Source organism: Corvus cornix, chromosome 24, assembly GCF_000738735.6.
Source record: "Corvus cornix cornix isolate S_Up_H32 chromosome 24, ASM73873v5, whole genome shotgun sequence".
In the NCBI taxonomy this organism is placed as follows: domain Eukaryota; kingdom Metazoa; phylum Chordata; class Aves; order Passeriformes; family Corvidae; genus Corvus; species Corvus cornix.
This window is the reverse complement of record NC_046353.1, coordinates 3127909-3139671: the sequence shown is the minus strand read 5'-3', so window position 1 is coordinate 3139671 and position 11763 is coordinate 3127909. Positions and strand designations below refer to the sequence as shown.

The 11763-nt window shown below is 47.7% G+C and overlaps 1 protein-coding gene across 1 annotated transcript; it reads right to left on the bottom strand.

Moving 5' to 3' along the window:
- Nucleotides 1–33: 33 nt before the first annotated feature.
- Nucleotides 34–11763, bottom strand: CRTAM (cytotoxic and regulatory T cell molecule). Its single transcript, XM_019288471.3, has 11 exons — nucleotides 11537–11763; nucleotides 8913–9065; nucleotides 6849–7001; nucleotides 6517–6648; nucleotides 4436–4606; nucleotides 3729–4019; nucleotides 2807–2869; nucleotides 2300–2404; nucleotides 1801–1947; nucleotides 1527–1610; nucleotides 34–1381 (listed from the first exon to the last, which is right to left on the bottom strand). Exons 1-11 carry the CDS (start codon nucleotides 11583–11585, stop codon nucleotides 1230–1232), a joined length of 1500 nt encoding a protein of 499 aa, XP_019144016.1. The 5' UTR covers nucleotides 11586–11763; the 3' UTR covers nucleotides 34–1229.

Genomic DNA, 11763 nt, shown 5'->3' with positions numbered 1-11763 from the left:
TTTTCACCAGTTTTTCGTACTTCCAGTGAGAAATAATAGGCTCGAATGTGATTTATTTAATGAGATTCGTGAGATTTACAGTGTCCAGTTCTGGGCTTCTCGGTGCAGGGAGGTGCTGGAGGGGATCCAGTGGAAGCCAAAGGGATGATGAGGGGTCTGGAGCATCTGTCTTATGAGGAGAGACTGTCTGGGGAAGACAAGACTGAAAGAGGGTCTCATCAACCCATACAAATATATCCAAGGGGTGCCAGAGAATGGTCCCAGACTCTTTAGTGGTGCCAGTGACAGGATGAGGAGCAACGGCCATAAAATAAAACACAAGTTACACCTCAACACGAGGAAGAACTTTTTTCCATGAGGGTGGCAGAGCCCTGGAGCAGCTGCCCAGGGAGGCTTTGGATTCTCCCTGTCTGGAGCCATCTGGACACATCTGGACGTGTCCCTGTGTCACCTGCTCCAGGTGAGCCTGCCTGGGCACGGGGGTTGGACTGGGTGATCTCCAGAGCTCCCTTCCCACCCCAGCTGTTCTGTGAGTCTGCAAATGATAAAAATCATTGTGCTCCACATTTCCTTTATTTTAGGGATCTGCTTTTACCCTTCTGGAACAGGAAAGGTTCCCTGGGATGGTGTGGCAGAGCTCTGTGGCTGTCAGGTCCTGGGGACCTCGCAGCTCTGCTGCTGACCTCATTCCAGGATTTGGGCAGTCCCATGTGGAACATCCTCTGCACATCTGAAGACTTCACAGAATCATAAAATCATTCACTAATTTGGGTTGGACTTCTGGTTTTTATAACCCTTTGGACATCAGGCAGCTTCCCAGCTGGGTTAAATCCAGCTGGAAGTCCAGGTTTGGGGTCACAGGAAGAAAATAAAAGCCACAGTTGGTTTGTAGGATTCCCTGCTCAGTCCCATGATCACAGAGGAGGCGACCAAAGCAACACATAAATATCTTCATTTGGGCCTGGATGTCTTCACAGGACCCTGATTGCCGTGGGGTTGGTGAGCTGTTTCTGGCAGTGGTTGTAAAATCCCCTGAGGGTTACAGGTGAACCAGTCCAGGTTTCCAGGAGCACCAGTCCCATCTCCCTGTCCTGCTGGGTAACCAAACCAGCCCCAGGTGGCTTTGGGCTGGAGGGCAGCTCTTTGTCCTTCTGCTCCTTGAAATCAAGATCCCTGAAAACTTGAACACAAATATCAGGAAACTGCAGTTTCCTGCACGTTTTCCATTGTTAGATATCTGTCTCTCTTCCACACCTGAACATTTTCTCACTTATTGCCATGTTTTTGTCGCCTGGATTCTTCTCTGTGGTTTCCAGATTCTTCTCTGGGGTTTCCACATATCCTTCTGTTACATATTGCGTGTTGGATTTGGGATTGACAGCTAAAACAAAGCAATTATTTATTATTTATTATTTAATTATTGTTATAATTTATTATTTATTATTTATGGTTGCCACCTGCTCTGGCCATGGTCAGCAGCACTTAATTAAAATAAGGATTAATTTATGTTGATTAAAGCTTTTTACCTTGCCCGTTCTTCTCATGGCCCGGACTGTCTTCGTTAGATCTGGATTTATAACTCTCAAGTGTCTGCTCTGAAACATCATTTTCTGTAGAAAAACCAAATTTAATTATGAGAACGAGATTTTTTTCCCCTCATGATTCTTTCTCACCCTCTGCTTTGAGCATAAAAATCCTGAGAGAATGGTTATAAAGTGGGGGTTCTACCAGCCTGACCACCTCAGAGATGGGCTTGGGACAACAATTCCAAGGTCAGGCTTGGACAGGGCCATCCCTCACCTCTCTTCCACACTCCGTGGGCTTTCTTCAGCTTCACCATGAAAAGCAGGACAATGATGAGCAGCACGAAAATCAGGGCAGCCACCAGGACTGGCAGCAGGAGATTCTTCTCCTTCTTTAGGATGCCTTTGGATTTGGGATTTTGCTCTGTAACAGAGGTTTGTGTTGTTAAATGTCCTGGTGATTAAGACAAGAATGATATCACCTGGATGAACATGGTGAGACAGCAGAATTCACCTTTTTGGACTTCATTTTAGGATGTGAGGTCAAGTTTTTTATGGCATGAACAAGAAAAACTGATTGAACTCAGCAGCCTTGTGCTCTGGCACAGGAAACAGTAAAATGTAGCTTTTATTTTTTAGATGATACAAATGGTTGTGTCTCTGTGGTCTCCCCCAGGATCAGAGGATTAACCTGTCACAAGATTTGGAGGGGGTTTGTGGCCAGAGAGACCCAGGAAGCTCATGGCAGGTTTGGAAGCTCATGAAAGTGTTTGTACCGAGGGTGAGGGTGGAAATCGCAGTCACGTTTTCACATGGTGCTGGCACCTCTGTCCTGGGAGGTTCCTCTTCTTTGGCATTTCCACTGGCTGCTGTTTCAGTCCCTGGAGGAAGGGAATGGAGAACAATATTTCTCTGGAGGGATGTTCAAGAAGTGCTCATTTCCCCAGCAGCTTCAGGCCGCCAGGTGCTGCCCCTGACTCCAGGTCTGTGCTCACTTCCCTGACTCTGTGTTTAACTCTATTCTGAAGCTCACCCAAGCTTTATGAAGAGCAGATCCTCAGTCTTGAACACATTGTTAGAGAAACAATTAAAACCAAGCTGAGCTTGGTCATTTGGGGCTTTCCCTGGGCATCGGTTTGCTCCTCTTGCCTGAAAAACCAGCCACGAGCAGAAATCCTTCTGCTTAAAGCAAATATTTTGGTATTCATGTCCTTGACTACTCCTTTACTAACAAGCCCTGTCCCTTGCCACCACCCCCTGTGTCTGATGAGGTAAATTCTTACCACTGAAACCCCCAGAACTCGATGAACCTCCCAATTCTTCTGCTGTTGTCGTTTCTTCAGGGCCTGTGCAGACAAAGAGGTGAGCTCAGATTTCTTATGGACACAGACAATACATCCTTCTGTGTAATTATATACATAACATATATAGAGTATAATTAGCTTGTGATTTGCAAAGCTGAGATGCTGGGCTGTGCTGTGTGTACCAAACCTTTGCATTAATAAGAGATTTTCCTTTCCTTTTCGCACGTGGTAAAAGCCACAGAATTCCAGGCTGGTTTGGGTTGGAAGGGACCTTAAAACCCCTCTGGTTCCATCCTCTCTGGAAAGATTCAGGCTCCCTTTCCATGCATGTTCATCAACACACGTGTCAGGATTTATCAGCCGAGGGTTTATCAGGATGGATTCATTCTGTGCTGTTTGTAACCACTGAAATATCACTTTCAAACCAATATAAACAAAGAGTTTGTGCATTTCTAAAGCAGCAGTTGATTTGTCACTGCAGGGCCTGTCGTGCTAAGCAGGTGCAAAACTCTTGGTGGGGTTTTGGCCAATTTATTTGGACTGTGGAGCTTTTAATTGTGCTGGAAAGAAACTCCCGAGTTCAGGAAGTACAGCCTGATGCAAGCAGGGATGAAGAATTGTTGCACAGTGCCATCTAGTGCAGCCTACCCAGAGCATCCCAGCCTGGCTCCCACCCTGCTGCTGATCCTGATCCTCATCCTGATCCTCATCCTGTCCTTCTTCCTCCAAGGAGGGAGATTTTGGCTTCTTGCACGGCTGGGAAGCTGAAGGAACAAGCGGGAAGTGCTGTGCTCTGTGTCCCACACTTTTCTGGGGCGAGGGATGTAACTCCGTGCCTGGCAGCTTGTCTGTGTTTGTCATTTTGGGTTTGATAAATTCGGGTAGCTGAGACCAAACTCACCATTCGATGTGACATCTGTGAGGGTTTGCTGGGCTGGTGGTGCTGAGCTGGGAACTGCTGGATCCTCTGGGGCTGCAGAAGGGCTGGGAACTGCTGGAACTTTTGGGGATGCAGAAGGGCTGGGAACTGCTGGAACTTCTGGGGATCCAGAAGGGCTGGGAACTGCTGGAACTTTTGGGGATCCAGAAGGGCTGGGAACTGCTGGATCCTCTGGGGAACTGGAAGCTCCTGGGTTCTCTGAAGGGCTGGGAACTTCTGCGTCCTGTGAAAGTCTGGTTGGTTGTTTGGATCCTAAAGAACCCCCCCAAACATGACAAAAAATCAGAAGAGGCTTTGCCACTGAGCAGATCCTTGAAAAATGACCCCGCCCCGCTCCGTGCTCTGGGTTGTTTGGGTTCTCTGTCTGATCAGGGGTCACATTTACAGTCCCATCTTCCCACCCTCAGCTTTCCTGTCCTTGGAATGTATTCGATGCTCTGAAATGAGCAGTACAATGAAACACTTTGCTCTGGGGAGCTTGGGGCAGGTGCTGCTGCTCAGATCTGCCACCGAGGAACAGCTCCAAACTCATTTTGCCCCAGGTTCCTCATTTAAAAGCAGATCCCACACAGGGGGCAGCAGACTCTGGGCTTCTGTGTGTATCTGCCTAATTTTTACCACCTCAGGGCAGTAAAATGGGACAGGCAGATCTGGAGGAGCTGCAGTACCCGTGCTGGGCAGGTCCTGGAAGTGGAGAGATGCTATCAGCCTCTCTCCCCTCAGTGCAGGGTGCTGGATGATGCAGCTGGCTGTCACTTTGGGGCTGTAGCTGAGGACTCTCAGGGTGCTGCTTGTGCTCCATTTCTTCCCATCAGCTCCCAGCTGGTGCCTGGTGTCACCTGCACACCCGTTGGGAGAAACAATGTGAGGACTTTCTAGTCCAGAGCAAGAAATAAAAGCATTTATGTAACCTTGAAATCCTGTTCCCCATCCTTGCTGCAGTGCAGGTTTGACTCTTCCCCTTTTCCAGCTGGGGGAAGTTGAACACGAGGATTCCCTGCCTTGCTACAAGGAGTTAGGGAGAGTCTGGTGTGATTCCCAGTCCTCCAGGTAATACTGATGATATGGGAAAATAAAATTGTATTTCATGTGACCAGAGATGTGTTTGAACAGCTCTGGTGGAGAGGGAGGTGTTTTGGATTTACCTGAAGTGCACAAATATTTCTGTTTATAATGCAGAGGTTCTGATGCTTCCCCTTGCTCTGTTACCCTTTAAATGAAAGAAACCCCTGATTTCCAAATGAACCTTTACAGATCAGCATTTCTCAGCCCTCTTTTCCACCCCCAGCAGGGCCCTGAAACAGCTCCAAAAGGATTTCAGAGTGGTTTTGCTGGGAAGGAAATCATCTTTGTCAGCACCAGCTCAGTAATTACAGCTGGTTTGCCCCTGCTGAGCCCTGGTGGAACTGAGGTGTTGCCAGTAATTAAGATTTATTAGCTGTTTTCTGATTAGTGTAAATATTTGCAGCAAGTGATTAAAGCTGGGAATGGAAGGGAGAGGAAGGAGAGTTACTCCAGGCCTTCCAAAAATGGAGAAAAACACATGCAGAAAGTTTGAGAAATAGTGGATTAGGACAATTATTTTTTATCTTTCAAACAATTAAATCTGTGTTGGCCACCTCTTCATGCAAACATTGCTGCTCTGAAAGCCAGCCCCAGATAAACCAACCCAGCAGACACAGCTCAGGCCCTGTGGGGCTTTCCTGCGGGGTGTGAGGCGACAGCTCAGGTATTTTCTCAGCTCCAAAGGCAAGGAGGAGATAAAGGTAAGGAGAGGTTTTTGTTAAAATGTTGGAGAAATGCGTTGCTGGCCTGAAGGAGGTGTTCAGTGTCTGAACTGTGCGTTGTGATGTTGCAAATAATTCACTTTATCAGGGTGCTTTCAGGCTTGGGGAACGCCCTGGATTTAGAAAAACGCCGTGAGAAACAGATATAAAAAATCAGGGGGGACACACTGAGGTTTTTACAACTTCCCAGCTGGTATTCCCCAGGCCCTCACCCTCACACACAGCCCAGCCCTTCCCAAGCACAGGCAGGAGCTCAGGACCTGCTTTTCCAACACCTGTGCACTACTCTAGAGCACCTTTTCTGCACTAATACCCGTGTGTCTGCCAACCTGATTTCTTTTTATTACTAACTCTAATTTCTATCTATATTCAGGCCAGAAAACACAACTCTCTGTTGTTTTCTAGAGCTCTTATTTAAAAATAAACCATCTTGGGGCAGGGGAGGTTACAGGTTCAGCTTTAAATATGTTGCTTGGTGATGCAAAACACAAGTAAGAGCTTGTTGATGTGTGAAAGAAAAGACATTTGCATCTGGGAGTGTTTTTCTCACATTTTGATACAGACGTGCACTGGAGCTGATAAGGCAGTGATTTTTAGAATAATGCTATTTATAGCACTATTAGAATGGCAGTTTTTGGTGTATCAGGTTAAAGGAGAAGAAAGGCAGCTGGGGCTTTGAAAATTGTGGTTACAGGATTTGGGGTTTATTTTATCTCACTGAAATTTCGTGCTGAGGTTCCAGGATTTTGGGTTCATTTCATCCCAGTGGAATTCAGCGCTGAGGTTCCAGGGGTTTAGGGTTCATTTTATCCCACTGGAATTAATGCTGTTCCCCAGACCTGCACCAAGTTGTAGGGACGAGGGGCAGACCCAGCTGAGGTTTCACCCCCCTGTATTTTTAAACGCCCCAAAACTGATAAAAACAAATTTTAGTGCTCAATCCCTGGGCCTTGAACTCTTACCTGGGAGCTCTATCCCATTGTCCAACAGCCAGGAAATCTGGGGCTGGGGTTTGCATCCCCAGGTGTAGCAAGACAGTTTGACACCTCCTCCTGCATCCTGGGACACTTCCAGTACTGGATGGGAAGGAGCAGCTGCAGCAGGAAGGTTTAGGATCAGTTTAGGGCATTTTCTGCTCATTTTTATGAGCGTTATTGGAGGGGACTGAGCTAAGAGGAGGATGATGTGTTAAGCACCATAAATTTGCATGGGAAAATGCAGGTGTGGATTTGAGGAGCTGGCTCTGTCTGTCCTGCTCCTCTGGAAAACAAATGCAGCAGGTGGGGGAACTTACCCAAAATCTCAACATTCTGGCTCTTCCTTTTGAAGTGCCTGCTGTAGTAGAAGCATCTGTAAACGCCTTCATCCTGCACTGTCACGTTGGACAGCTGGATGGATAATTCATCCCTGGAATAACGGAGCAGTTTGTACCGCTGGTCTCTTAAAACTGCGAGGAAAAGAAAAGCCAGCATGCCATGGGTGTGGGTACAGGAGAGGGAATCAAAGCATGAGGAGAGGTTTTATTTTAGGGCATTTAAAAATTTTTAGTTTTTACTGAAAACGTCTCCTAGGATATCTCTGCTCTCCTTTCTCCCTCTTGAATTTCTAGTCTTTATTTCTTTCCTCCTGCTGGATGATTTACAGGAGCCCTCAGGGTCAGCCCAACAAGTCCATGAACTTTTCCCACAACTGCAGCACAGAAAATGCAACTTTCTGCCCTTAAATTGAACTGAAACTGGGGGTTTGTACAACCATCAGGGAGAAAGAGACCTCAAAAACCCAGACCTCAAAAACTCTTTTTATTTTCATTTTTTTTTTGGCTGGGGTTTTGTGAAATACAGAGCTGGAAGGAAATCACAGCAATTTATGGATTAAATAGGAAAGGATTTTGAGACCACCATGATGTAAGGCTCATAACTGCCTTGTCATATTTGTAGGCAAGACTGGAGGGAACTGATTCCCAAAGTGGTTCATTGGAGAAGCAACGTGACAGAGGCTCCCGGTGGTGACTCAGATGAAGAATGAAAACCTCCATGTGCAGGGTCAGGTTTGGTTTCTCCCTAAACACAGTTGTTTTTCTTTTGTATTGCAAAAGAGTATCCAGAGAGCCTGAACTTCTCCAGGATCCAAATGATTTGGGAACTCCAGTCCTTGTGGGTGTTGCTCCTATTGGATCCCCAGTTCCTTCCCTACCCCTAATAAATTGCCTCCCTCTATGGTGTAAAATACTGGGAACATAAATATGTGTGAAAAAAGAGACATAACTGATGGAGAGGTGATTTCCTCCAAGGTCTTGGTAGTAAATAATTAGATTATTTGGCTGCTACAGGGGAGAGGAACTCCTCCCACAGCCTGCTGTGGATTTTGGGAGCTTGGATGTCCCAGCAGCACAGGGTGGGTTGCAGTAGCCCCATTTCCCACATGGGTTAGCCCCATTCCCCACAGGGGCTCAGCACTGCGTCGTTTTGGATCCCATCTGAACCGAATTCCCGTGCATTGCACCGGGAGTGCTGAATTTGGGATCCTGGATTGCCCAGGCCCCGTTACACACAGGGCTGAGCTATTTCACATTGCTAATGAGCACTCAGCCCATTTATTCTTGTAACTAAGTAGGAAAAGAGCTCCTCATGGCATTTTCTGTTTAGAAATATTGGCAATATTTATGGGAAACACCATAAATTGGGCTGGTTTGGTGTGGGTGGCAAGAGCTGCTGGCTGTGATTCCTGCAGCAGCCTCAGAGGACCCTCAGCTCCTGAGCAGTTTCCATGGGAGCTGGGTACCCCATTTGGTACTTTATTATTATTATCATTAAAATCTAAAGGATTTCACAAGGAATATTGATTAGATGCAAAGGGGGAAGGCCAAGGCACTCCTCATCCTGCAGAGCTGTCGAATTTGGACCAAGAGGAGGAGACAGGACAGAGACGTGAGGTGGAGGGAAGAGGAGGGGAATGCAGAAATTGCAACTTTGGCTGTGCCAGCACATCTTAAAATCACTGCTTTTTCCCCAAAATCTCCTCCTGATGCACTGCATCGAATTCCCTGAGTGGAAGAGTGCCCAGGGCTGTGAGGAACATCCACTCTCGTCTCCCTTAAAGCCACAAGTGCCTTCTGTGCTGATCTCTGGGTGCTGCTGCGAACTCCAGCTCTTTCCTGGGAGCTCTGCTGCCAGACCCCTCCTGGGAGTTTCCATTTCAGCAGGAAATGATTTACCAGGACTTCTCTTGTGCTGGGAAGGGGCTGGAGCTCAAACCACCCCCTGAGGGAAGGAGTCACCCTGGCCAGGGTGGCAGCGGGGACAGCCCAGTGCCCCCAGCCCCGGTGGAAAGTGGCACCACGCTGGGGTTTCACACTTACCCTGCTGAGCGTTGAGGAAAATGGTGAAACCGTGAGGGTTTAACCACTGCAGGGTAGAGTTGCTGTCGCTGAGGGTGCTGAAGGTGCAATGTAGGTTTAGGTTTTCTCCCTCCTTCAGAGACACAGTGTCACTGGCAGCCCCTGGAAACCCCCCTGCCATGCACCAGGGGGAAAAACAAGTGGGAAATTGTGACATGGAGCAAAGCACCGATGCTTGGCACAGAGTAATGTGCCGATTTTCCTTTTTTTCAAGGGTTTTTCTCTAGTTGTACATTGCCAGGATGGTTGTAGGGATATAAGCAAATCACTGTCATTGGACAGGTCTGTGTGGCAAAGGTTTGGGATTGTCACCTGCCAGCATGACCAGTTTTAGTTATTAAACCAGTTTTAGTTATTAGCCAATGAAATATTTCATTATTAGCCAGTAAAGAACTGATAGCAGACCCGTTTCATGCACTCCCTCCCTGTATTTAAACACAAACATTCAATTTTCAATTATTCCATTATTATAACTAAATAATATTTAAGGTCCCTTCCAACCCAAACCATTCTCTGATTTTATGTCCGATTCTGGAGCTGTTGACCCTGATTTGCTCAGTGTGTGACTGAGCAGTGAATGCTTTTCCAGAACCTCTAAAAATGAGGCTTTTTTTATTCAGAAATCATAATGCTACAGCTGCTTGGGAACATCTTTTGAAAAAAACCAAACCTAGCCCAGCACAGGTTACTAAAATGAAATTTCATTCTCTCTTCTCCCAGTTCATTTCACAGGCAGGCAGTAAAATGTGGTTTTTTTCTCCAGACATTCTGAGACAGATAAAACACTTTGTGAAAACATTTGATGCCCTGGCATGAATTGCCTTCTCCAGACAAAATCCATGCCCTGGAGAATGCTAAAAGTGGTGCCTGGGTTGGAGTTCAGTAAATGGACAGCAGGAGAGTTTTGTTTCTCACCCCTGTTCTGTGTGTTTTCATTTGATTTTCCAGGTAGCTGTCGGCTGCCAGTTCCCACTGCAGGTTGGGGAAATGAATCTTTCTGGGCTTCGGGGAAGATTTTCACATTCTTAAAATTTTAAATCCCTCAGAAATGAAGTTTTTTTCGGGCATTTTGCTGATTTTTTTTACTGCTCGAATCAGACTTAGCTCCCTGTAGGACTGCAGCTCCTCATGGGGATTGTGGCTGTGCCTGTCCTTGAGAGGACCTGTGGCAGGAGGTGAGAGTTGTTTGAGAGTTGTTTGAGAGTTGTTTGAGAGTTGTCTGTGGTTTTCCACAGGCCCCTCGGGTATTTCTGTCCCCGTGATGGTTTCCTGTCACCAACACCAGCGTGGGGTCTGGCAAATCACACCTTTGGAGGTGAGAGCGGCGGGGCTGAGCAAGAAGAGGTGGGGGTGTTGCTTGCTTTTCCAAACCAGCACAGAAATGTAATTTCCATGGGAGACCACTGGAAAATGGGCTTCATTCAGAGCATGACTCACAGGGCAGCTCTTCCTGCACGGGGGCTCTGCTCTGCAGCCACTGTGGCCCACGCCAGGACGGTCACTGAGCATGGGAGATGTCCCCCTGCCAGCTCCAGGGATGTGGGCTCTTGCACCATGCGGATCCCACCTGGAAAAGCCACTCTGGCATCAAGTACAGTGATAGATTCACTTTCTCAGCAGGGAAGGGCAACAATTTCGTGCTGGAAATTGCAGGTTGCACTGAGCAGAGTGGTTCTACTCTGGTTGCTATTAATGGAGCCCCCAGGAAGTGACAGAGCTCCTTGCACTGAACCTTGCACTCAGAGCATCGGTGCAGAGTTATCTGTGAGGCTGTAGCCCACAGAGCCACCCTGTTTAATGAGTTATTTTTGTCCTGGCTGCTGACCTGTGAATGGAGCTGAATTAATTCTGGCAGAGGCAGCAGCTACAAATTCATCCTGCAGGAGTCTGTGGCAAAACTGGGGGAGAGGGGTTGTTCTGAGAATTAGCAAATTGTCAGCAAGAACCCTGCAGTGGTTTCTGCTCCTGAGTCTGCCAAGGAGGGAGAGGGAATATTGCTCCAGCACCAGGATCGTGCACTCATTTCTCCTGCAAAGGTCAGGAGTGAAGCCTGCAGGGATCCTGAGTGTGGATTGCTTCTTTGCTCCTTCCCTCCTTGGATCCTTCCCTCTTTGACACAGTCAAATATGAATCTCTCACACTCCCCTGTGGATGAGAGACAGAGGAGGTCGAAATAAGCTGCCGCCTCTAGCAGGAGTGAGGAGATTGAGCATCTAAAGTGCTTTTCTTTTCCAAAGTACTTTGCAAGTGCTCCCTAAATTACTCTGACTTCTATCAGCCTCTTTTTATGCAGTGCATGAACAAAAGCACACTAAGCAGTGACCCTCTGTCCAAATTTAAGGCAGAATCTTTTGATACCCCAATACTTTGCCACCTCAAGCGTGCCACCAGCTGCTGGAGGTGACTCGATCTCACTGATCCTGGGTTTAGGAGTCAGTGAGCTTTAGGAACGGGGTGCCAATATTTCCCTGTCACCCAGAGACCGACAGCACAGCCTTGTGCCCGGTGTGCTGGAGCTCCGGGAGCAGAGTTCTCCGAGCTGGGCTGGAAAGGGGAGCTGGGATGAGACAACCCCCATGGCTTACCTTGCCGCAGGAGCAGAGCCACGCTGAGCAGCACCCCGGGGACGCTCATGCTGTGCTGAGCTCGGGCTTGGCTTCCTCTCTCTGCGGGGCTGCTGCTGCCGCAGGTCCCTTTTCAGCACGGGGGGAGCACATTTACCGTGACTTCATCAGCACCGGGGTCTTGCCCCCTTCCCTCTCTCTCCTCTGTCCACACCTCGTGTTTGTTTCCTCCGTGTTGGCGACTGCTG